Source organism: Armigeres subalbatus, chromosome 2, assembly GCF_024139115.2.
Source record: "Armigeres subalbatus isolate Guangzhou_Male chromosome 2, GZ_Asu_2, whole genome shotgun sequence".
Classification (NCBI taxonomy): Eukaryota; Metazoa; Arthropoda; class Insecta; order Diptera; family Culicidae; genus Armigeres; species Armigeres subalbatus.
Genome location: NC_085140.1, coordinates 446,117,093 through 446,144,086, shown reverse-complemented (window position 1 = coordinate 446,144,086; position 26,994 = coordinate 446,117,093). Strand labels below are relative to the sequence as shown.

The window sequence follows — 26,994 nt, the reverse complement described above, 5'->3', positions numbered from 1 at the left end:
TTTTCCAAGAAAATTTATGAAAGCAGCGGTTTGAGTCAAAAAGAATACGTTGTCCTTCCGAGAAGCCGCTCGGCGGTACAGTGTACAATTCTTGCCCATCAACAATTTTACGCTATGCTAAAACAGTAAAGCTACGGCATACAGTGGTCAAACAGTGTTGACGCCCCAATAAGCCAACACTAGTGGATGGTTTGCTGCTTGCAGCGGAGTGGGGAATACATTTTCAAAAGAATGATCTCAAAGTCGTGGAGAAATTTGTGGATGGCGATGGCGGGGAAAGAAAGAACTGCTCAAAAATTACTATCCAGTTTTCCGCGAGCGGTAATGGCCGCCAGCTAGCCTGCGGGTTAGTAACGGGCTTGGTGGTCATATGGCTACCGCTTCTGCCTCATACGCAGGAGGTCGTGGGTTGAATCCCAGGCCCGTTCCATTCCTTCTACTTTGTATCTTTCATATATTTCTCATGTTCTAGCAATCGCTAGAACTGGAAATGGGCTTTCATACCGTTTCCATCTTCTATTCCTATACCTACAGCTTGATTAGTTCTAGCAGGTTACTGTTAGAATTCGAAATGAGCGAAAAAGCTCGTTTCGGCATCCAATTAGAATATACCACTCTTTCATTACTATCACATTGGCAACCGTCATTATGCAAAAAAAAACAGCGGTTATGGCCGCCAGCTAGCCTGCGGGTTAGTCTCTGATTTGACGTTTCTGGAGGGTCAACTGCACCCACCGCTCCGAGCATTCTGACCAATGTGGCATATAAGAAGGTAGGTGCTGATTAAGTGAATTCAAGCCTCGCGGAAAACTGGATACAGGGAATGACTGAAGCTGCACTTCATTCTTATCCCGACATGAAGAGCTTTCAAACCGATTGTCTGAGAATATCAAACGATCCATTAAAATCCGTCAAAAAACGGAATGAAAGATTAAAGTTTACTATGATTTAGTAGAATAACTTGTTGTGTTCAATTCTACAAACATCAGAAAAATATATTAAGCTCTTTTAGTGGCATGTATTCAATCGTCTAAGACGAATTAAGTACTCTCCATTTAATGGAATTAAATGGAGAGTACTTAATTTGTCTTAGACGGTTGTTCTACAAACATGTTATGGCTGAATTTGAAAAAGTATTGCAAGTCACCACGCAGAAAGGGCGACTTGCAACACCCATCATTTTGATATTATTTTCATATTTTTAATATTGTTGTATATCTGATTATACATGCAATCCCTAGTATGAGGACACATTAAAAGTATCATATACCAATAGAATGCATATATCCTTTTACTTAAGAATTATGGAAAGAAAAACCTGAAAAGTGTTGCAACTCGCCCCGTTTGACGGTACATTGCAGTACTGTGAAAAACCGTAGAAATCGAACTATTTTTCTGAATTTTGAGTTTAATTCGGGTATTGACACAGAGCCTTAGATTCCAAACTATCTTTTCTTCACCAACATAAAACAATGCAAACACGATGACATAAAATTAGCCTTGCTAGATGTATCGAGAATTTTTAATTGATTCGAGATCGTAATTCTACGATAAAGAGTCTAATCCTAGCTGTGAATGTTCCGAGCAAAAAGCACGTGAAGAAATCAATATTCCTATAGCTTATAGCTGCGCTAAAATTTTATCCAAACGATTTTCGAGAAATTTTGGTATATACATAATCTTATAAATATCTTACTTTGTAAAGCGACTTGTGTTTGTCCAGATTCTGGACGCATATTTACAATAACTCCTCTGACTAATAACTGCTGGCCAGCGAAATATGCTAAGACAACGGCACGATCAGTTCCTCGTCGTCCGATATATCAATATCGTCGAACGTATCGGGTTTCACATTCTCCTTGATCAGCATTTCGTCTTCCTCGTCGTCATCATCATCATCGTCATCGACAACTTCCTCATCGACAGCTTCCGCCTCAGCCGCCTTAGCTGTATCGTCTTTCCCTGTGATGTTTTCTTCAGCGTCGGCTCTACTATTGGAACTACTGGCTTCTTTCTTATTTTCTGGTGCTACAACAGCTGCAGAATTAGATTTGTCGACAATGGGATCATCCGAAGACTTATCGAGCAGACTCGTCGCCGTAGATGTTGCTGAAACGTTGGGTTCTTTGGATTCATCTGTCGTGTCTTTACTACTGACAACCGTCGCTGTCTTGCTACTGGATGGCTTTGAATTATGGCTAACTTCTCCTTCATCGTCCGTATCGTTATCCTGCACCCTTGCGAATCTAGAAGAAAATAACATAACAACATGATTTATGTATAAGGAGTTGGTTTGTGTAACTTGGGCTTGGCATCCATTGATTAGTATGAAAAAACTATCAATGGGTAATGTTTTTAACATAACCGCGAGTAGACGTAGGACTTATATAAACGCAAAGTATTTACATTTGACTTCTAACTTTTGGATCTATTCATTTATTTAGTTAACATCTAAACAGATAACACTGAATCAACAATTTGACGCCACAATGCACGGTTCGAGGCCGCATCTCTCCATCCTCGGATACGCCCCACGCTCGCCAAGTCGTTCTGCACCTGGTCTGCCCATCTCGCTCGCTGCGCTCCACGCCGTCTCGTACCTGCCGGATCGGAAGCGAACACCATCTTTGCAGGGTTTCTGTCCGGCATTCTTGCAACATGTCCTGCCCATCGTACCCTTCCGGCTTTAGCTACCTTCTGGATACTGGGTTCGCCGTAGAGTTGGGCGAGCTCATGGTTCATTCTTCGCCGCCACACACCGTCTTCTTGCACACCGCCAAAGATGGTCCTAAGCACCCGTCTCTCGAATACTCCGAGTGCTTGCAAGTCCTCCTCGAGCATTGTCCATGTTTCATGTCCGTAGAGGACTACCTTCTTCTTCTTATTGGCATTACATCCCCACAGTGGGACAGAGCCGTCTCGCAGCTTAGTGTTTCATTCAGCACTTCCACAGTTATTAACTGCGAGGTTTCTAAGCCAAGTTACCATTTCTGCATTCGTATATCATGAGGCTAACACGATGATACTTTTATGCCCAGGGAAGTCGAGACAATTTCCATTCCGAAAATTGCCTAGACCGGCACCGGGAATCGAACCCAGCCACCCTCAGCATGGTCTTGCTTTGTAGTCGCGCGTCTTACCGCACGGCTAAGGAGGGCCCTAAGGATAGAGGACTACCGGTCTTATTAACGTCTTGTACATGACACATTTGGTGCGGTGGCGAATCTTTTTCGACCGCAGTTTCTTCTGGAGTCCGTAGTAGGCCCGACTTCCACAGATGATGCGCCTTCGTATTTCACGACTAACGTTGTTGTCAGCCGTTAGCAAGGATCCGAGGTAGACGAATTCCTCGACCACCTCGAAGGTATCCCCGTCTATCGTAACACTGTTTCCCAGGCGGGCCCTGTCGCGCTCGGTTCCGCCCACAAGCATGTACTTTGTCTTTGACGCATTCACCACCAGTCCAACTTTTGTTGCTTCACGTTTCAGGCGGGTGTACAGTTCTGCCACCTTTGCAAATGTTCGGCCGACAATATCCATGTCATTCGCGAAGCAAATAAATTGACTGGATCTGTTGAAAATCGTACCCCGGCTGTTACACCCGGCTCTCCTCATTACACCTTCTAGCGCAATGTTGAACAACAGACACGAAAGTCCATCACCTTGTCTTAGTCCCCGGCGCGATTCGAACGAACTGGAGTGTTCGCCTGAAATCTTCACACAGTTTTGCACACCATCCACCGTTGCTTTGATCAGTCTGGTAAGCTTCCCAGGGAAGCTGTTCTCGTCCATAATTTTCCATAGCTCTACGCGGTCTATACTGTCGTATGCCGCCTTGAAATCAACGAACAGATGGTGCGTTGGGACCTGGTATTCACGGCATTTTTGAAGGATTTGCCGTACAGTAAAGATCTGGTCCGTTGTCGAGCGGCCGTCAACGAAGCCGGCTTGATAACTTCCCACGAACTCGTTCACTAATGGTGACAGACGACGGAAGATGATCTGGGATATCACTTTGTAGGCGGCATTAAGGATGGTGATCGCTCGAAAGTTCTCACACTCCAGTTTGTCGCCTTTCTTGTAGATGGGGCATATAACCCCTTCCTTCCACTCCTCCGGTAGCTGTTCGGTTTCCCAGATTCTGACTATCAGTTTGTGCAGGCAAGTGGCCAGCTTTTCCGTGCCCATCTTGATGAGCTCAGCTCCGATACCATCCTTACCAGCGGCTTTGTTGGTCTTTAGCTGTTGAATGGCATCCTTAACTTCCCTCAAGGTGGGGGCTGGTTGGCTTCCATCGTCCGCTGAACTGACGTAGTCATCTCCTCCGCTGCCTTGACTTTCACTGCCTGTACTCTCAGCGCCATTCAGATGTTCCTCGTAGTGCTGCTTCTACCTTTCGATCACCACACGTTCGTCCGTCAAGATGCTCCCATCCTTATCCCGGCACATTTCGGCTCGAACTTACGTGTTTCTTGAGAACGGCACAGCTGTTCCATCTCCTCGCACTCCGCTTCTTCCAGGCGACGTTTCTTCTCCTGAAAAAGGCGGGTCTGCTGTCTCCGCTTCCGTCTATAACGTTCCACGTTCTGCCGGGTACCTTGCTGCAGCGCGACCGCCCGCGCTGCGTCCTTCTCCTCCAGAATCTGTCTGCACTCTTCGTTGAACCAATCGTTCCGTCGACTTCGACCCATATACCCGACGTTGTTCTCCGCTGCGTCGTTAATGGCTGCTTTGACTGTATTCCAGCAGTCCTCAAGAGGGGCCCCATCGAGCTCACCCTCTTCCGGCAACGCTGCCTCGAGATGCTGCGCGTATGGAGTGGCGACATCAGGTTGCTTCAGTCGCTCTAGGTCGTACCGCGGCGGTCATCGGTACCGAACATTGTTGATGACGGATAGTTTTGGGCGCAGTTTAACCATCACCAGATAGTGGTCAGAGTCGATGTTAGCGCCACGATATGTCCTGACGTCGATAATGTCGGAGAAGTGCCGTCCATCAATCAGAACGTGGTCGATTTGTGATTCTGTCTGCAGTGGTGATCTCCAGGTGTACCGATACGGGAGGCTGTGTTGGAAGTAGGTGCTACGAATGGCCATATTCTTGGAGGCGGCGAAATCAATTAGTCGTAGGCCGTTTTCGTTCGTCAGCCGGTGAGCGCTGAACTTTCCAATAGTCGGTCTAAACTCCTCCTCTTGGCCAACCTGAGCGTTCAAATCTCCTATGATGATTTTGACGTCGTGGCTTGGGCAGCTGTCGTACTCACGTTCCAGCTGCGCGTAGAATGCGTCCTTATCATCATCAGTGCTTCCGGAGTGTGGGCTATGGACGTTGATTATGCTGAAGTTGAAGAACCGGCCTTTGATCCTCAACCTGCACATTCTTTCATTGATCGGCCACCACCCGATCACGCGCCTTTGCATATCGCCCATCACTATGAAAGCTGTTTTGGATCTCTGGAGTTTGATTATAGGTATTGATATTAGAAACGACAACTTCAATTTTAGGACAATTTTAGGAGAACCCGTTTACTAAACAAAGAAATACAGCACAAATTTCGTTGCTTCTTTTTCCTGACATGCGTGCTTACTGCTGAAAAAATCACAACAATAAGAAACAAATCAAGGAGCAGTAACCCTACTAAAATAGAGAAGGTACTGTAAATACGTCAACGAAAAATTATTTAATGTTTTGATTCCATACTTCAAGTCTACGTCAAGTTTAATAATATAATTTCTCAGAAAATGGAAAACAAAGAATAAGATTATGCTTACTTAAATATTCTTCTGGAATTTATTTTTTGCGGACTTTCCATTTTCCACATTTATATGTAATACAGCGGAATTTTCTAACCTAAAATGGATATTACCACTTTTGCTGATTGTGCATCTTTAATTGCTAATGCCTTCGGCGAATAAATGAAAGTAATTATTTTAATCGAATTTTTATTCTCATCATTGTAGTTGATTTGTTTTTGATGGGAAATCAGAACTGTTATAGTATAACCATGTTTTAATGTACGTGTCTTTTAGTAACAAGCACAACTTAACATATGGTCCGTCATATGCCATGACTCGTAACCTTCCCGGGATCATGTGGATTATGAAACCAATCACTTTTCATGGATGAGCAGACCAAATCCCTCTAATTTTATTCTTCTTCATCCACCACCGGTGCCCTCGCTGCCTCAGCCATCATCGGCCACTAGCCATGAGCTCCGAGCGATGCGATGGGCGATTGCATCCATCGCAACCGACACCACTGCATCCGACCATCATCAAGCACAGAATGAAAAAAAAAAAAATGCGCCCACTTCTTTCATGCATATTCGCAGACCCACCGGCAGTTCTACTGCTGGCGACTGCATGCTGTGTACGTAAACAAACACAGCGAACGCACGAACGAAACGAAGAATGCGCGAGCAAAAAGCACGTCAGTACGCGTTGCTGTCACAAATTGTAATGGCTCGCACACGGCAGGCACTGCTTCTTTTATACACGAAGAAAATCTTCCGCTAGACCCGAAGGCCCGTGACATACCGCATTCTGATGTCCGTGTTAGGAATGCACGGGATTCATTACATATGAAATTTTTGCCTGCTTTGACTAGAATTGAAATTTTCAATAGTCTATCGTTAAGAATCTTAAGTTTCAATGAAATAGGCAAATTGCTGGAGAGTGTCCGAGTCGATTGATATATAAATATTAAAAATCCATCGAAAGATAAAGGCGCTAGTATCGTTTGAAATCTTCCCTTCCAGCGTAACGCTCTCGATTTCCAAAAATCAAAATGACACCCAGTATAGTAAAGAAAGACGTAAGTCCTACGTCAAAATTAAACTATAATACTTTTGATTCTAATTATATCATGAAAATGTAAGTCTGAGTGTGGAAGATGCATTTCCAGATCATTGTAGAATGCATTTAACTTCACGCAGAAGATATTAAAGACATTCATTAAAGTGTAAACTTACTTGTCAATAATGTCTCCAATTTTGCCGTAGTGTTTCTTGTTCTCCTCTAGCTTTTCGTGCAATTTCTTATCCACAACGGCCGGGTCTTTATCCGTTCCGCTGTAGTATGATACCATTTCATACAGGTCGGTCTTGCGCCGCTTCTGCAACAGCCGACCGATTTTAATGAATGCATCCTGGGCTATCTTGGTCATCTCCTCTCGCCGCATTCTGTATCCGTACTGGGTGTTACAGTGCTGCAAACATTTAAGCACGTCGAAAAAATCCGGAAATGTGTTCGTTCTGTTGACGAACGTCTGAATTGTTCGGTTGAACTCCTGGTAATGTGTTCCATCGAACTTGATGGGCTTGCGCGTGATTCGATGTGCGTGCTTGCTTTCTCCGGTTATATCACAGATCTTTTCGTAAATTTCAAATGCACGCTTTTTGTAACGTTCCTCCATCATGTATGAAGAATTTATACCCTCGTCAAAGTCTACTTCCATCTCTTCTAGTTTGGCAATACGCTTCTTCAGTATGTAAAGAGCACGATTAAGCCTTCTGATTTGATTGTCTTTTTTTTCGCTCCCAGTGGTGGTGATATTTTCGTTAGTCATTACCGAATTTCTGGACTTCCTGCGAATGTTTAACTCTTCTACGATGCTGGCCAACTTTAAATAAACCAACTCAGGTTGTTCATTAACATCCTGTGTGACAGCCGCCAGTGTTTTCTTGAAACTTTTGGAATTAATATAGTCTGGGTGAACGCATTCATAGTACTTTATCAACTTTTTTTGAACCAACAGTTCCATTTCCTTTGATGGGTCTGCTTTTCTACAAGCATCCAACAACTCAGCAAATTCCTTTCCTATGGGATTTTTTTCCACATTACTACGTTTTTCTTTCTTTTCGGAAGATCTACTGGTAGAGTGTGAATCAGCGGTACTGCTACTTCCAGGAGTCGCGGTCTTTCTATCGTTGACTTCCTCCTCCGCAAGAGCAGAAAGCGGTGATTTTTTCTTGGCCTGTACTCTTTGTCTATGCTGTTCGTGTTCTTTAATAATTTGCTGATACTTTTGGTGATCCTTTTCCCACTGGTCAGAGAAACTAATGACAGCAAAATTTTCGTTGACTGGAGTACGATTGTTATTTTCCGCTTCCTTGCTTAAGTTGGTTGCAATGGTTATCGGCTTAATACGTTTTATTGCATTCGATGTGGGAGTCTTGTTGGCTACATAGGAACCTCCATTTAGTCCAGGCGGCGTTTGTGGAACTAGTTTACGACGTTTTGGTTCTCTGGACTGCAATAGATAAAAATTTCATTTTTTAATAAATATTTAGGAAATACATTCATCATAAGATCTAAAACTTCTATGCATATGGCACTTATTGTTAAAGAATTATACAGAGCAATTAATTTAAAAAGCGTATGCATTATAAAAAAGCGTACTCATAATCAATGTTATTCTTACTATTTGGTATTTCATTGAAAAAAAAATTGAAATTGACGACTATGTTTGGAAAAAACTCGATTTGTGCATATATCACATGTGAAATATGTATTTGATTTAGTGAAAAAAGTATTGGGCCTCATTTCTTCTGAAATGCTTAGAACGTATTATCGATCATCACATTCGTGATGACTGTTTGGCGAACATGCCTCTTCATCCGGAAAGTCCACCGTGACTCTTCTACACAAGGTTGTGTACGATATCGAGAAAGCATTCGCTCAAAAGCAATCGTGCTTGGGTGCTTTCTTAGATATTGAAGGTGCTTTCGACAACGTGTCGTTCGATGCAATGTTGGAAGCCGCACGCTGTCATGGGCTACCTAATATTATTACCAAATGGATTCACCAGATGCTTAAAAACCGACATCTCTACTCGACATTACGTCAAGCAGCGATTAGGAAATAAGTGTCTGCGGATGCCCTCAAGGGGGAGTATTATCTCCACTTTTGTGGAATCTTCTAGCAGATACGCTATTGAGGTTACTCAATAATAGCAGTTTTCCTACCTATGGATTTGCCGACGACTATCTACCATTGATAGTGGGTTTGTGCATTACTACCTTATTCGACCTGATGCAAAATGCTCTTCAGGTACCGTGCACGCACCATACTTTGCGCAGTTAAGGAAATGCAAAATTGAATCAACTCGTGCAACTTACAGAAAATAGCTATCTGCCTGAAATAGTTTCCATGCTGTAGTATTATTATTATATTATTGTTTGAGAACTAAATTTGATACAAAAATTTAAAATAAATAGTAAATTGAACTTCAAAGCAGACCCCTTTGTATATGCCTAACTTTGCGCACATAACTTGGAAAATTTCTAACACGAAGCAAGCGTCTATCATACAATTTTTCATCCAATTTTTATTTTTTCAGCTAATACTACTATTACAATTTATGTTCATTCCATTTGTAGACATATTTGAGCATATTTGAGAATATGAGGATGCCCGGCATTATTTTCTTATGATTCGACATACTTGGTATGTTTTCACGTCTGTTGGTGTATGTACAGCCTCATTTATGTACATTGGCCACAGCTAACAAAAGTACTTTTTTGCGTAAACCCTATTCCGACGAGGTAGGGTAGAATACGGCTTTGGCAGGGTGCGACAGTTGTTGGCACCCTCAACAATATTTGCGTTTTCCAGCAAACATACACTATTTATGAACATAAATTTGATTCAATCACACAATTTCAAGTCTGAGCTTTCATTTAAATAAGTTGTTTGTGTAGAAGTAACAAGATTTGATGTGTTAATCACCGAAACAAATTTGCACCTACGAAATCCTTGCCATTATTGCATTGCCAAAGAAAGCAGCGCATGAAAAGCAAACTGTTACTTACTTTTTTGGATCTTCTGTTTCTCCTCTTTATTCCGTATGACACGACAAATTAGGTACGTAAACTACTTTTTACACTTTATTGTCACCACAAAGAGCAAATTTATGCAATATTTGCTCTATGTTTCACTAAATAAAATTGAGACTGTTCGTTTTCTTTGGCAGCAGCACACTTCGGAATAGAGCGGGAGAATGTGTTTGTGAGCATATCAAACACACGCTAAAAAATACCACGCACAATTCTTTGTGATTTGATTTTAGGAAAAAATCGAACAAAAAATCCGGCAATGGCATTTATTTAAGTGTTAACATACAAATGCTTCTATTCAGATTTTTACGCAGACCATGAATTATATCAAAAGTGATAGCAACACCGTAGTATTTTAACCCTTATGTGGCTCACAGGACCGTTTTCCTTTTACAACTTCAATACTTTCCAAGCTCATCAAAAAAATCATAACCATCCCCGTTCCTATATAGCGCATTTCAACCATAAATAATTGCCTACTTTTAGGGTATTATCTATTATTCAACTGTGAAACGTAGTGTAAGAATGGGGTGGCTCCAGCGGCTGGATAGGACAGTGCTGCCCATTATTCAACATATCTCGGGAACTTTTTCAAATCGGCGTATGTAACATTTTGATCAAGCTAAGAAAATGAGCTTGAAAGTTTTCAGATTTCATTTTTATTCCTATTTAGAAACTAATCATTTTTATTGCAATTGAATTCACCTCAACGATACATTATGAAAAGGTTCATCGTCACTGACTCTGAAATCTGCACTGCGTGTGAACATTTCAGTTATTTTGATAAAAATATATGTTACAACGTTCTGCAACAGATAAATCACATACGTCGTTTTGATAAGTCAGCATGACCGAGGTCATGCTACTTTCGTCGAAATGTTACGCTGCATTGTTGATACGTCGAAATGTTGCGTCAAGTTGAAACGTTTCACGCACATGCGACAAAAAAATTGCAACACTTACAACACGACGTAACAACATTTGCTGCAGAAAAACAACGTAAAATGTTTTTCTTAACGAAAATCAGAATATTCAAGCAACATGCTTAATTTTGAAATCAGTGATGAAAAAGTACAAGCAAACACACGTTTTAAACTATTTAGTTGTTTGAAAAAACTTTTTAAAGTACATTTTCTGCTAAGCGGTGTATGGGCAATATTTTCAACAATGATGTTACACCGTTTCGCAAAAAATTGATTTACATTTTTAATAACACATTTTCATGTAGCTTTGAAGATATACACATTTTTAGATGAATTTTATACCATATGCTGTTGAAAACGGGTTTGTTTACAATTTGCGACATACGCCGTTTTGAAAAAGTACCCGAGATATGAAAACTCACGAGGTGGAATATATTGTTAATATACTATACTATTAGAACCGACGAGCTTCGTTTCACCTAAAACTGATTAATTATATATTTGTTACATTATTTAAAATACGGTTAAGTATTCGAAATTCGCAAATTTGGATTCCATTTTTTAGATTAATTTTCGATTAAAGCAGAAATTTGTACTTCATTTGTATGGGAGTCCCCCTTCCAGAAGAGTAGGGGTCTAATATTCTAAAGTATCATAAGAATCTTCATCGTTTCCAAAAACCTTTACATACAAATGCTCATGCCGTTTCCTAGTCTATAAGGGCAGACAGACAAAAATTCATTCTTATGTGTATAGATTTGGTTTTACGTAGTTTACGTCGAGCGATCGTGTCTTGTACACAACCACCATGATTTTTTTTGATGAAACAAACATATCATGTAAGGACCGCAAAGAGCAAGTTGTTTATTTGAAACTGGTTGATAGACTTTTAGCATTACAAAACTCTATGACTCTAAGACTCTAAGGCATTACAAAAGACAAAAAATGTAAATCTTTGCAGCGAACGAAAAGCATATAAGTTCTCTTCTCTAAAATGGCCAACATTATTCAAATAGGTTGAAAATGGTAAAAGTTATGAAACGGTCAATATCTGGGTACACGGGTGCCCTATCTGCCATTCACGTCTGTTTTTTGTTGGCCGCATAAGGGTTAAATTTGTTTTGCAATGTGTTTAAATGCTTTTGCCTATCTGTCTACATGACATAAAATTGATGCCAAGGCTAAAAATTCATGTTTTGCTTTAAACCAGTTTTGATAAACAATAAAGTTTGTTTCAAAATTGAGTGAAGAGAGATGAGCGTGCGGCCGATTAATATGAATGAATTTTACTACTGGAGAATATAAACAACCAGCATTTGGCACCAATACATTACCAGTTTTCTACTTCCATGTCTAGTTGCTAAAGGGAGCAAACTCATTGCTGATAATAGAAATTGCTATGCCAACAGAAGAAACGTTAACCTGTTACTTTATATTAAATTTACTGAGTTTGTGGTAAAAGCTGTTATATTCAGGGTTGGGAAAAATCAAATTTTCGAAAAATCGAGGATGATCTAACTCACGCGCGATTTTACTTTTAAATTACCAAGTGATTAAAACTCGCCAGCGATTAAGAATCGTTTGAAAATCGTATCTTGATTTGAAGCATTTATTGTTAACTTTTTAACTATTTTTCCGTACTAGCATGAAACTATAACGCCGAATCGAAGATATAACGGGACTGTTGACAATTAGCTATTATTAGTGAAGATTAACGATTGAATGAAAATTATGTGTTTATTATCGTTTGAGTACGATATTTGAGAAGATGTCGCTGGCGACAACTCGCCTACTGTTTTCACGTGAAAAGTTTTCACATGAAAATAGCAATCATGATCGTCTGATAATGATTAAGCACAACACTGGTTATATTTAGTGAACACCAACCACCAAAGAAAGAGCATACAAATGTATACCAGTTAAATTGGACCTGTGTTTTAGTGTAATTATTCATTATTTTTATCATTCAATTTGGCGAATGTCTTAGACTGCCAAGAATAGGTATTTTCCCCTATATCATAAATTTTGAAAATATCGAAGAAATACGACTTGTGCGCAAAATTAGGTACACTGTATTGAAAAATTGTTCCTAACATTGCGCATCATATATTTTAAAGAAAAATGTAAATAACTAACTAAATTCTCATGAGATGGCTTCTAAAATATTATAATTATTGGGTCCATGTGTAATCAGTTGTCAGCGAATTTAAAAATTTACAAAAAATACAGTTTTTCGGGTAAACCGTCACTTGTTATTTGTGCTAAGAACACGCCATTTTGGTCATTTTCACTGTTTTCAGTACAAGTTTCGAATATTAAAATGAAAAATGAGTCATTTAACAGCGAAAAAATGCATGCACTGTTATGATAACATGTATATTGTGCTGACAAGTAATAATTATATCTCGAAATTCAATTTAAACGCATTCTATTACAAAAATGACCGCAAAATGCGCAAAGTTAGGAGCTGCGCAAAGTTGGGTGCGTGCACGGTAGTTGAAAGTTGGTGTCGCCAATATGGCCTTTCGGTCAATCCGAATAAAACATCTATTGTTCTTTTCACGGAAAAACGTAATCGTAATGGTATTCGTCCATTACATCTTTTTGGTTCTGAAATCAATGTAACTGATCAAGTAAAGTATGTGGGTCTGATTTTGGATTCAAAGCTTTCCTGGACTCCTAACATTAAGTTCAGAATCAAAAAGATACACGCCAATGCCGACGAACCTTTGGTAAAACTTGGGGTCTTAAACCCAAATATATCGAATGGATTTACATAAGAGTTGTACGACTAATTTTGGCTTAAGGATGCTTGTGTGGTGGCAAAAAGGGGAAGTGAGGACAATTTAGTCTAAATTAGGCCATCTTCAAAGGGTGTGCCTAATGGCAAAAACTGGTGCGTTCTCTTCAACTCCCACGGCTGCTCTCGAAGTTCTCTTCGACTTGACCCCACTACACATGCATCTCAAACAAGAAGCATTTTCTTGTACTTACCGACTATGGGTACTCGGTTTTATGGAAGAGAATCCTGTAAACCGCAGTTCTATACACACTTCGTTGTTACCGCTTATGGTTAATTGGGACAAAATTTTCCTTGCTCCAAGTGATCTCACACACGTTAGTAGTTTTCCTTATAGGACATTTTCAACACAATTTCCCTCGCGGGATGAGTGGACAAGTGGCTATTTGGAGAGAAGTATGTCGGACAGCATTGTTTGTTACACTGACGGCTCCCTCCTCGAAGGTAGAGCAGGTGCAAGCGTCTATTCGCGTGAGCTGAGATTGTAACAGTCAAAAAGTTGTTTCCGCTGCATACAGTTTAGCCTCAAACGAGAGGAATTCGAGTCATTCAACTGTCTGCAAGGTAACATTAATCAACTGTCTGCAAGGTAACATAAAGTGTTCGTGACGAATAAAACGATGGACTCTAAGCTGTACAAGGAAGAATGTCTCAAAAACCACGTACTAAGTTTCATGAAGGCCCATGAAGATCCCGTGAAGTTTTGGCCAGATTTGGCGAGTTGCCACTACAGCCGGGAAGTCATCCAGTTGTACCGCGATAATAACGTAGATTTCAACAATAAAAACATAATCCACCCAACTGCCCGCAGTTCTGGCCCATCGAGACATTTACAATTTGGGCAAAAATGAAGTGGAAGCTTAAGAAAAGTGGATAAACGGCACGGGACGCGGCTCAGATGACCAAAATGTGGAGCAAATGTGCCAAGGAAGTTGTCTCCGGAGGTTTGCAGCGTTTGATGAGAGGAATAAAGAAGAAAGTGCGAATTGTCAGTAGAAAACTAGAAATGATTTGCATTTATATTTTTTCCCTAAAGTACAGTGAATTACCTTCGTTTTAATGTAAGTATTACCCTTTCTTTTTTTTTTGGACAGCTTTATTATGAGGGGTGAGAGGATTTTCCGAAAAAAAAAAACAATTAGCAAATCCTGGAGGATTTTTATTACAAGCTGCTGAGTGATTTTCAAAGAGAAAAAAACACTTGCAGGAATATTGATTGGAATTTCAAGAGGAATTCTTAGATGAATTCCTGTAGAATAGGGAATTTCCTAGATGAATTTCATAAGAAATTCTTCGTGAAAAAATGTGCACAGGATCATTATATACATAAATCCGCCCAAAAGTAACTTTCGCTATCCGCAAAAATCAGTGCGAGTACTTATAAACGTTTTTATCTTGGTTTAACGAAATATTATATTCATCTTTTTATATTTTAGATGGAAGAAACAATTCAGCATTCAAACACAAGAATTATTTAAAGTACAAGTTCTTCTTGTTTAGCTTGTAACCCAACTAGTTCCAGTTTAGTTTTTGCACTCTACGCAACAATCTAGTTTTTGTTTAGTTTTTGCACTCGGATCCAAGTTCTTCCGAGGGGATACGATAGAAGGAACGTGGACATAAATACCCAACTGTGCTGGTTTGTCGGAAATTCTTTTTTGTGCAACTCCACTGCACTGGGTTGATGAGTTAATACGAATGTTAGCTAGTTTCTTTTAAATACAAATCTAGAATGTGGTTTTGACTGCACGTTCCCGTAATAAATATATTCGAACTCCTCTGTAGAAGTGGGCATCAAGCTTTATAAAGGAAAAAAAACTTTATTATTATTCGTTGAGTTCCATTTGATGACAAACAATGCTTTACGATGATGTTTGACAAACATTTAGAATATTCACCCATATTCTTGTTTACGTACGAACGCACTTTCGAACGAAAGTTGAAGTGTATTCTCGTTTACGCCAGCAAAATCAAATGGAGAAACAGTTCGAACGAATCGCATTCGTTCGAAAGTATCGTTCGTCCGTAAACAAGAATAAGGGTGATTGACATTGCTAAAATAGAGTCAATTAACCAATCATAGAGATTGTCGATGTAGTCACCTGGCGGATCATAGTTTGTCGAAGAAAGTCAACCTTCCGCTATCTGGTAACGAGATATCACAAAAATTAACCTTGCAAAGAATAATACTAATGCATAAAAGATAAAGTTATTATTATTATTTATTTATTACATCAACATACTTGATACAGCCCCAATGATGGTTAAAAAAATATATATAAATACAATATCACATCACTACATTAAAAACATTGTCAAGGATTAAAATACAATACAATCACAATTACATTAACTATAGTCTATGTTCGTCAATTGTTCTGGTCGGTGAAAATGATGTGAAGAACGGGCGGAGGACATCTCGCGTCAAGTGGAAATCAAACACCGACGCCACTCCACGGTGCCCCGGTAGACCGTTATTATAAAATAAAAATGTCCATCAACACCAAGTACAGGGCTCGATTCCTGTGGTAATTCTGCACCTCTGGACCAATTTTTTAAAAAATCCCTAGGAGGAATCTCGAGAAATCTTGATTTGAAGTTTAAATTTAAGAAATTTCAAAAAAATCCATATAAGAATCCAAAATATCACCAAAAACCCTGATTTATCCACCTAGATAGATGTCCTTCAATTCTTCTTGTACCTGCCGGTCGGAAGTAACCACCAGCTTTGCACGGTTGCTGTCCGGCATTCATGAAATATGCCCTGCCCATCATACCCTTCCAGCTTTAGAGACCTTCTGAGTACTGTGTTCGCCGTAGAGCTGGGCGAGCTCTTGTTTCATCTCTCGCCGCCACACAACATTCTCTTGCACAACGCCAAAGATGGCCCTAAGCACGCGTTGCCGTTATTAGAACTATAAATATTTACAACTGACTTATCTTACCAAACTGACTTAAGTATGTTTTTGTATGGCTAACTAGCTCGAGTTTAGTATAAGTGTTGCTTTCAATGTTTAATAGAATGAAAGGTTAAAAATTTGGAGTTTATGTTCATAATGGAGAGAAGTAAGACCGGAGTTCGTGTAGAATAATAGTAGTTAGAAGCTGTTATACTCGATCACACCACTTATTAACCGATCTTTGCTGCAAAATCTCATCAAAGTTCTAATCAACGGACTAGAAAAAGCATGTTTGATATGTAAGCCAAAACCTATTCCGGTACCTCTACAGAACTCTGAAACATGATAATTTAAGATATGGTACTTTGACGGAAGCTGCGGCTTTTTCCAGCTGCTAGCAAAGCCATCAATCGCTTCCTCAAAACCATGCTCGCGTTTCAAAGAGCTGTATCTTGCGTACACTCTTTTGAAATCATTCAGAATCTGCTGATTGAAATATTAATTAGAAAATTGTTATTGTTTAAGCAGAGTAATGACGTAATCCGAAAGATCGGGAGTCTAGTGAACTCTATGCAATTTGTTGATGCCTCAGCTGTACTTGGTTCACCTATAAATTTACTCAACATGGTGCTTTTCGAGCAACTTTAAAATCGTATTAACAATTCCTAACTAGATGTGTAGTGGCGGAGATAAGCAAAGGTTCATTTTGTTTCTTTATTAAAGTGTTTTTTTATGAACGCCTTTGAAGGTATTTTGGGGATATTATTGAATTAAAATATAGATTATTTTGAAATTTCTTAATTTAAAACTTCAAATCAAGATTTCTCGAGATTCCTCCTAGGGATTTTTTTTTTAATTTGGTCCAGAGGTGCAGAATTACCACAGGAATCGAGCGCTGTACTTGGAATTTGATGGACATTTTTATTTTATAATAACGGTCTACCGGGGCACCGTGCACTCTATTGAAAACACGCTGCAAACCATGGAGAGCACTACGCAGTCCATAGTTTGTGCGACGAAAAGGAAGTCTTAGCATTAGGTTACTCCGCAGTTGTCGGGGTTGTGCGTTGATGTTTATTTATCGCAGAAGAGTGTCACAATCTATTCTTCCTTGCAAAATATCGGCGGCGGTTAATGCTCTGCATACATCCCTTCGGATACACAGAGTTTCTAAGCTGATCAGCTGTCAACGGCTCTCGCAGCGAGGAAGTCGTAGCGGATCTCTCCAGGGAAGGTTGCGGAGTGCGTACCGTATAAATCGTTATTCGTTGTTTTTCTCAACTCTTCTGCACGTTTATTTATAAGTTAATTAACACATTAACACTACTACTTGAAATACACGACGACTTGCATCCCTATAGTCTTGAGTATTGAATTGCTGTCTCTAGTCGAATAGGATTTTTTTTGCGCAGTTCTGTTTTCTCCATGCTTACGTGTACAGCCAAGCCAAATCCAAGCGACAACTTGCCACCAGGGGCTTCGCAGCTGTAGCTGTTGCTACCAGCTATCCTCCTTCCGACCAGGGCGCCGATGAACAGAGGGCGGTGCCACCCGCTTGCTCATCCATCGGAACCCGTGTTTCTGCCTGCTGGTGGTCTAGCGATGTCCATCGCTTTCTGCTTCCGTTGATAAACTGATCCGAACGACTAGTAGTAGTAGTAAAATTCTTCTTTATTGTTTCATTTTCTGTTCTACAATTATTTTTTACATGTACAGTGCTCGGCCGGCTTGGCCCTCCAACTTCAATTTTAAATTTTTATGTTTACATTGTTATTTAAGTGTTAATATGATATATCATGACGGCCTTTAGGAGGCGCTGGTGTGTTTTTTTTAAATTTGATAACCTAACTACTATGTACACTAATATTTACAATAAGAAATTTGATAACCTAGATTGGAACTAGCGCCCTAATTGGAGCCTGATCCGAATGCAAGCAACGGACCCTAAACTTTTCTTTACACTCACCAAAGCGTTCATGTAAGGTTTTATTCCGGCCAGACGGTGGACCTCGGATGTTCTTGTCCTGGGAGGGTGTTGAGGATCATCCTCAGGAATTTGTTTTGGACCCGTTGAAGTTTGAGGTGGTGGGTTTTAGCGCAGCTCTCCCAGACCGGCATGCCATATTCGATCACAGGAGGATGATTTGCTTGTAGACAGCAAGCTTATTTTTCAGGGACAATGACGACCGGCGGTTGATCAAAGGGTACAGTAGTTTCAACAAGACGTTACACTTTGTCACCGTTTTGTCAACCTGTTGCCTGAAAATAAGCTTGCTGTCGAGGGTCAAGCCAAGGTAGCCGGCCTCATTGGCCCATTCCACGGTCGTGCCATTGAGGATGATTTTACAGTCCCCAGGCGGAACAAGTTTAGGGGATTTGGAGTGGGGGAAATGATGACCTGGGTCTTCGCCGCGTTGATACAGATCTTCCAGCTGGTGAGGTACTCTGTCAGGGCATCCAGGCCTCGTTGGAGTTTTGCCACTAGCGCTCTGATCACTCTACCGTTGTAGACGATGGATGTGTCATCTGCGAACAGAGACAGAATGCCGCCTTCTGGAGGTTCTGGCATGTCGGAGGTGAACAGATTGAAAAGCAGGGCCCGAGGATACTGCCCTGGGGAACGCCTGCGACGATGTTGTGCGCATTGGAACTCGCTCCGCTGATTGAGACCCGGAATGTCCTTGCCGACAGGTAATTGTTGATGATTTTCACCAGGTAGCTGGGAAGATTGTAGCGTTGTAGTTTGTACACCAGGCCATCATGCCATACATTGTCAAATGCCTTCTCGACATCGAGTAAGGCCATGGCGGATGTTTTCGAGACAAACTTGTTCCGTCTGAGGACGTTGGTAACTCAGGTCAGTTGGTGTACAGTTGAGCGACCGCGTCGGAAACCAAACTGTTCCTCGAGCAAGATGTTGAGATTTTCGGCAGACCCAAGTAACCGATGATGAATAGCTTTTCGAATAGCTTGGATAACCCTGAGAGAAGGCTGATGGGTCGATAACTTTTGGGGGAGGAAGGATCCTTCCCAGGCTTCCGGATGGGGATGACTTTCGCTGACTTCCAGGACGATGGGAAGTAGCTAAGCCGGAGACACTGATTAAAGATCAGCGAGAGGTGCTTAAAGAACGGAGCACTCATGTGTTTGAGCTCGAGATTCAGGATGCTGTCGAAGCCTGGGGCCTTCATGTTTTTCGACGATTTGATATAGGCCGTCAATTCGTCAGTTAAGAGCTCCAACTCCTCCGAGAAGTCGTTGGGAATCAAATGGATGTTGTTAGCATGCTCGTTGACGGCTGCTTCGTGTGGACTGACGATGTTCTGCCCAAGATTGTGTGAGCTGACGAAGTGACGACCTATTTCAGCGACCTTCTCTGCAGGAGTTATCAAGCGATCCTTAGAGCCATTATTGTCTAGTGGGATCAAAGGTGGAATGGGCCGAGGCTTGGATTTTAGAATTTTGGTCATTTTCCAGAACGGCTTAGCATAATCTGGGAGAGTGCGGATCTTATTCGAGAAGTCGTTATTTTTGAGGTCCACCATTCTGGCCTTGATAATTTTTGTGATTCGATTGCAGCGTGCCTTAAACTCAGGCAGTCCAGTACGCTGAAACTGCCTGCGAGTGACATTCCGCAATCGAATCAAATCTTTGGTGAGTGTATCGATGTTTAAGGAGTTGCTTACCTGCCGAGCCGTCGGTACGTGTTGCTCTCGGGCCGCCGTGATCGCCTCCTCGATAGCGCACAGCTGGCGGTCGATACTTTCTGGCGTCTCCGGACGCACCTCGTAGTCGACGGTGTTATCGACGCACTGCTGGAAACGCTGCCAGTTCACTCGGTGGTAGTTCCGCCGTAACTGCTGGTGCCGATTGACCGAGGAGCCCAGTTCCACCACCACCGGATAGTGATCCGAACTGAGCTCCTGGTATACAACCGGCTGCGAGACGTGGTCACTCAGGTTTGTTACGTAGAGGTCGAGCGTTGCGTGGGCACCGGACCGACTCCGCCGAGTGGGGGAATCCGGGCTCAGGATCGTGTAGTGGCCTTCCTCCATGTCGTTGCTCCAGATGGTGCCGTTTCGATTGCCGCGACTGTTGCCCCAGGCTTGATGTTTGGCATTCAAGTCGCCGGCAATGATATACTGGCCTTGCCTCCGCGTCAGCTTGACGATGTCCCTCCGAAGGGCAGCCGATGATCCATCGCCGGCTTTGGCTTGCGTTGACAGTACGCCGCGATGAGCGCGATTGTGCCGACCGAAGTGGTGATTTCTGACACCGATGGCCTCGATGGCAGTGAGGTGGAAGCCTGGAAGCAGGCGACAGTTGATGTTGTAGCGAAGAGCGATGGCCACACCACCTCCCTGGTCGGCCGGTCGAGTCGCACGATGCGGAAGTCCGATGTTGATGTTCACCTCCGGTTTTAGGTGCGTTTCGGTGATGAACGCCACGTCTATTTCCTTCTCCTCAAGGAAATCCTTCAGCTCGATTGTTTTGCTCTTTAGCGAGCAGCAGTTCCAGTTGACCAGGCCCACCCTAGCAGCCATTTTCAATGATGAACATGCCAAGTGTGAAGACCTGGTCGAATCGGGTTTGCAGCCGCGCAGCCGAGTGGTGAGCTGCGCGAAGATCGGCATCTGTTTCTCCGGAGTGTACAGCGGGGCAGATTCTTCCGGTGGACGGCTTCGTTCTCCGACTGCCGACGGAACCCAGGAGGAGGAAGCAGGGGCCATTCGCTGGTGGATGGTGCCGACGATGCTGGAGCTTGGACCGATGCAGCTGCCGCTGCCAGTCGCTTGTGCGGCTGTAGCGGTGGAGTATTGGAATCACACGACGGGGAGCCGGGATAGCTGGAAAGTTCACCTCGTTGATTACAGGAACACGGTTCTTCTTCGGAATGGTCCTGGTGGAAGCCTTCTTCCGGATTTCCAGGAACTCGGCTCGCTTTGGGCAGCCCTTTGTGGTGGCCCGATGTTTGTCGCCACAGTTGGCGCACTTGGGATCGGCCACCTCCATTTTGTCGCACTCGTCAGTCGGATGGGGTTCGCCACACTTGTTGCAGCGCGGCTTCATGCGGCAGTTCCTGGTGCCGTGCCCGAAATTGAAGCAGTTGGTGCATTGCGTGACATCGCGGTGCACTGGCCGATATCGCTCCCAGTCAACGACGGTGTAATTTATAACGCCAACCAGCTTCAGGTCCTTCCAGGTAGTGGAACCGTGCTCCAGATGGATCAGGTAAAGCTGGTCGCGATATTTCCTCGCCTTGTCGTGACGAGCGATCTTGTGGACGGCTACTGGCTTCAGTCCGCAACTTTCAAGCTCTGCTTGGAGCTCTTCCTCCTTCATGTCGTGAAGTCCTCGCAGCAAAGCCTTGAGCGGCTTCGTGCCGGGGTGGTCATGAGTGTAGTACTCATACTTGTGGACCTCGAGGAACTCCACGACGGATTGATGATGGTCCCTGTTGGCCGGCATCACTTTCACGCCCTCGCTGCAGAGCCGAAAAGTACATTTCAGCCCCTTAGCGATCAGCTGGCGAATTTTGGGCGTAAATCCGGCGGATCGCCCTTCACAAACACGGGCGGGCACTTCTCCTTCCGCTCCGGTTGCACCTGCGGCAGCTGCGATTGCTGCTTCTTCCTCTTTTCGGCGGATTGCCGGCGTCATCAAGCGGCAACGGCGAGAACACGTTGCTCTGCAAAAGCTGCTTGGGGTTACCCGCGCCTCCAAGAGCAGTGCGCTTAGGCACTTTTCCAGCGACCGAATCGGCCACCGAGTCTCCCATGACGGGTCCGGGAGAAAATAACGCCAACGCGACAAGCGAAAACGTAAACAGCGAAAGAACGAGAAAAAAAAAAAACACTTCGAAAAAATGCGCGAGCAAAAAACACGTCCGTACGTGTTGCTGTCTCGAACTGGAATGACGTGATCCGAACGACATAGTTGGTGCCGTATTTATAGCTAGCAGCTTTCTAAATTTCCCCTCCATCATTTGACAGATGCCTGCGCTATAAAGTATTAGGCGCTTCTGCTATTTAACCCTTAAAGGCGCAAGGCGATTTTTTTAGAAATCGTCGAAAGTATTTTTAGCGTAAACTACCATTAAAATTATTAACATTAAACTTATTTTCGGTTTGTTGTTTTAAAACAACATTGCGCATTTAAGGGTTAATATTGGGGAAAACAACATTTTTAATCGACTAACTTTCAATATATATTGATATATTTTTCGTTTTATATTATTCAAAGAAATTAATTCAATATTATGAAATTCATATATTTATAACCATCCAATCTATTATACTACACATGCGTCCGTCTCGTCGCAACTAACTGAGCTGCCTCGGAGAGAACAAAGCAGAGAAAGGCACTGCTGCTGTACCGTCGACCAACAACAGCTGAATTGGTAGATGCCCCTACCAGGGATAGTACACTAATTAATGATTCGCTATGCGGTCGCTTAACGGCTTCCACCGGATAACACGATGAAGTCAACTCCTCGTTCTGCTCTGTCACCGCCGCTATAGTAGATGTGGTACTTGAATGAAGTGTTCGCTATGGGATCCATCGCCCGGAATTCACGTTCTCCAGTTCTGGGCCACCGTATTTCCTGGATTGCTGCCACACTCACGCCGACCTTTTGCAGCTCACGAGCCAGGAGCCCAACACGTGCGGGTTCATTCAAAGTTCTCACGTTGCAAGATCCGACTTTCCAATCGTTGTCCATTATTCTGTCGTTGAATCAATCGGTTTGCTCTACTTTTGCCTTTCTTGGTAACTGTAGAGTCTTCAGTAGGCTACCCTACCAGGGTTGCGCTACCTACATCGCGTTGAAGGGGCTGCCTTCTCGGTGCTGACACGATGCAACATGATGTGCACAGTTTAGTTTAGAGTCCCTCGCTTGCACTCGTACGATGATCAGCCGCCCCTAACATGGGGAACAGACGCTGTTGTGAGCCGCTCCTAACATGGAGAACAGACGCTCGATCAGATTTGCACCTCCGGAGAGGAGCAAATCCCCCCTTCTCTGTCATCACACGACCATAGTTCCCACCGGGGTTGGTTACCCGATCTTCCCTAAAGTTGCTCGTATCCCGGCCAGTACCACGAGGAGGTAGGGATTTCATATTAGGCCCAAATTAATTTGATGAAAATAAACAAAGGAGAAAATTTATTGACTTTACACATACTTTTCATTGGGCAAATCCCATTGCAAAAATCCATGTGGGTTGGCACATACATCTAATATGCGTTTTTTCTTGTGTGTACATTCACTCAAAAGAATTAATTTTTCAATATGCACACTATGTACTAAAATCAAATAATTCAGTTAGAATTTGACTTCTTTTCCTCATATCAATTTCATTAAAAACTTTGAATGGTGCAATCATATTAAGGGCTTCCTTCCTTTAATTGTGGGCGTCCAGCGCGTTCCACGTTTCACTTGCTATCGTCGATAAGTAGAGCAATCGTTGCACGAGTTCTTACATCTCTTTCCTTCCATGGATTCGTCAGAGGTTCAGGTGCAGCCTTCTCGGCATACTTCCACAGACTCTCTCGGATCAACAGCATCTCAACCTTGAATCTCCAACTTTTGTAGCCTTCACGTAGCTGCTCAACGCAAAATTTACTCCCATCCGTTTGGCAAGCATTGAAAAAAATCTTGAATCTTTTATCAAAAATGATCCATCCTTAACCTATTGGGATTAGTCCTAGAACGAACAATAATTGGTAGGGGTTCAACCAAATCGCACCAAGTGCCAATAAAAAATTACCAAATTTCTGCCCAAGTTTTGGTTTAGCAGATTTAGTTGATCGTGAATCGTATCGGATATCCCTCAACCCCATAACTGATAATATCATACAACAAATGTATGTATGAATTGATATGAAATGATTCCCGTTTTACTTGTACGAACAAAATTTTACAAGTCAGTCAAAAAGCCGCTTGCGCTTGGTTCGTTTTGGCAGAACCCCGACGAATTAAGAATCGACTTGCTCGTTTGGGGAGAATAGAACAAAAAAACATAGTAGTTTGTGCAACTAGTTGAAAAAAGATTATTTTCAGCCCATGTTTTACTTTTATCCAATTAGGGGAAATTACGTCTTTGGCAGGTTTTGTTCTATTATTGTCAGGGGGTTTTCTATAACTAAATATGCTCAAATTTGGGCTAAACATTCTTTGCATATCAAAGAATATTGTGGCCAAATTTCATAAAATTTGGTCAAAAAAACCCCCCTGACAATAATGGAACAAAACCTGCCAAAGCTGTCATTTCCCCTACGTCAAACTTTCTCAAACTCATATGTGCTATTATGGTAACCTAGTTCAACAAATGACTATGTACTCTTTAACACAAGTTGAATAAGTGTTCAAACTCCTGTTATTTTTTCAATAACGGTTGGGGTTGGGATACGCTCCATACCTTGCAACTCCATGTATTCGTGCAAGATGAATACACAGCTAGGTGTTTCAATCTGCCCAATTAATGGGCGAGAAGAAGGCGGGGGTGAAAAGTTCATTTTCGGTGCAAAACATACACAAACCGGCTGGCTCTCCCATATTAAAATCCAAGATGGCTGAATCGTGAATTTGGCAGATTGGAACACCTAGTGGTGTATTCATCTTGTATTCGTGGGTGCAAGCGAGTTGGCCTTCGCCAGTGTCTCCTACGTTCGTGTCGTCGATGAAGAAGAGCCATGGTGTTCGTAAGTGACCTCGAAGGCCAAAGTAGCTCAGTTGAACTCTTTGTCAATCCCTAATGAGCGACTCATTCAATGCTTAAAGAGCATTACCTGAAGAACTTGGCATATTGTTCATCCCTGCTAATTAATCAAAATAATAAATAAGGAAAACTTGACCTGATGGTTTAAATATTCCGGCATAGTTTTTAGTGCTGAAGGTACTTTTAAAAACCGTGAAATGTTACGGTGAATTTAATTATGTTCATTCTCAAAACTAACGTTTTAATGTAGTTATAATAAATTATGTATATTTAGGTATATGTACTTCATTTGGATATATGATGTCAGAATAACCCAGAAAATTATAGTTTCATAGTGCCCCAGGACAGTCGAGAAATTCCTAGAACAGACAGGGCTTCAACCTACGCCTCCTTCAACGTTTACATTGTAATCACCCACTTTTACCGCTGAGCTACGAAAGATAGTTGAATCTAGGTTTAGCGCAAAATATGCACCGCAAATCACATACATACCGCCAATAAGCATTATAACAAAGAAAAGTTTAGAATCAATCAACACAAGCAAGCACCAGCTATTATTTTTGGTGAATAGCCCTAAGTGCTGAATGAAAACCCATGCCCTTCCCCAACCCATTCATATCCTAATCATTAATGCGAATACCACATTGCTTACATAATAAAATTGATTATATTCGGTTGTAGAAGCAAATCAATTTGCTTCTAATGTAAATTCAGATGAATACTGTTTGTGAAGTGAAAAACAAAATAACGAAAAACATCCATTAATATTAGCTGTAGTCGCTCTGAAAGTCTGTCATTTCCATTTCGCTCACTTTGCTTTGCACGCACCAAATGACACTGGCGTTTGCAGCAGCAGCATCGCATCGGGAGCACCATCAGCGCCAGCCGAGTGTGAGTCTAAGCGCAAACCCAGAATTTATTTTCCCCCCATAATGTCGATTTACTTTTAACCTACCTCTTCGTCTGAAGAATCCAGCACGATTACCGAAGAATCCATCTTGTCTGGCACTATTCGAGAATCAGAATATTAATCACTACAGGCTAATACAACGCAATTCGACGACGTGTAGACATCAAAATTAATTATTTTCGAAAACTAGCAGAATTTTTCGCCCTGCTCGTCTCACTAGCACAAATTCACTCGACTTTCGGTGACATACACAGCGCTAATTTTGCCATCAAACTGAGCTGCTGCAGCACTAATGTGTAATAAAACACCGAAGAAAAGATTCCCGTCAATACAAATGTGTTTTCGGTTTTTATTTCATTTGTATGCTGCTGAATGGATGAGTTTGGACAGGCACTCACTGTTCGATGCGCGCTGAATAACATATACAGATGAACACAAAAAAGGTTACGACCAAGATGAATACACCACTAGGTGTTCCAATAGACTTATGCAGGGGTTCATCGAATTCACTCACCCGATGGATTTTGACATTTGAGCGGGTCGTCTTCTCGAACAAAAGTTCATTTTGCGTTCATTATGCGACCCGCTCAAACGTCATAATTTCTTGGGGGAGTTCATTTTGCGTTAGTCTATCTGCCAAATTCACGATTCAGCCATCTTGGATTTTAGTATGGGAGAGCCAGCCGGTTTGTTTATGTTTTGCACCGAAAATGAATTTTTCACCCCCGCCTTCTTCTCGTCCATAAACTTGACAGATTGCAACACCTAGCTGTGTATTCATCTTGGTTACGACAGTGACGGATTAGGCCGAGGTTAATTGCTCCTGATGGGTCCATTGTATACTAAAGTAACAGAACCGCCCCCGACATTTCATTCATCAATTTACACAACACGAACTTCTATTCC

General features: G+C 42.1%; 1 protein-coding gene across 1 annotated transcript; it reads right to left on the bottom strand.

Moving 5' to 3' along the window:
- Positions 1-1,388: 1,388 nt before the first annotated feature.
- LOC134213696 (daxx-like protein) lies at positions 1,389-26,539 on the bottom strand. The gene is made up of 3 exons (XM_062692978.1): positions 26,134-26,539; positions 6,971-8,250; positions 1,389-2,246 (listed from the first exon to the last, which is right to left on the bottom strand). Exons 1-3 carry the CDS (start codon positions 26,173-26,175, stop codon positions 1,784-1,786), a joined length of 1,785 nt encoding a protein of 594 aa, XP_062548962.1. The 5' UTR covers positions 26,176-26,539; the 3' UTR covers positions 1,389-1,783.
- Positions 26,540-26,994: the final 455 nt, after the last annotated feature.

What these genes read in the sequence shown, in the direction of transcription:
- LOC134213696 (XM_062692978.1), bottom strand. Translation starts at nt 26,175, where the DNA reads ATGGATTCTTCGGTAATCGTGCTGGATTCTTCAGACGAAGAG. An exon ending in TGGATTCTTCAGACGAAGAG is followed by an intron (nt 8,251 to 26,133) that starts GTAGGTTAAAAG and finishes TATCTATTGCAG; the next exon opens with TCCAGAGAACCAAAACGTCG. An exon ending in ATTGGAGACATTATTGACAA is followed by an intron (nt 2,247 to 6,970) that starts GTAAGTTTACAC and finishes ATTTTCTTCTAG; the next exon opens with ATTCGCAAGGGTGCAGGATA.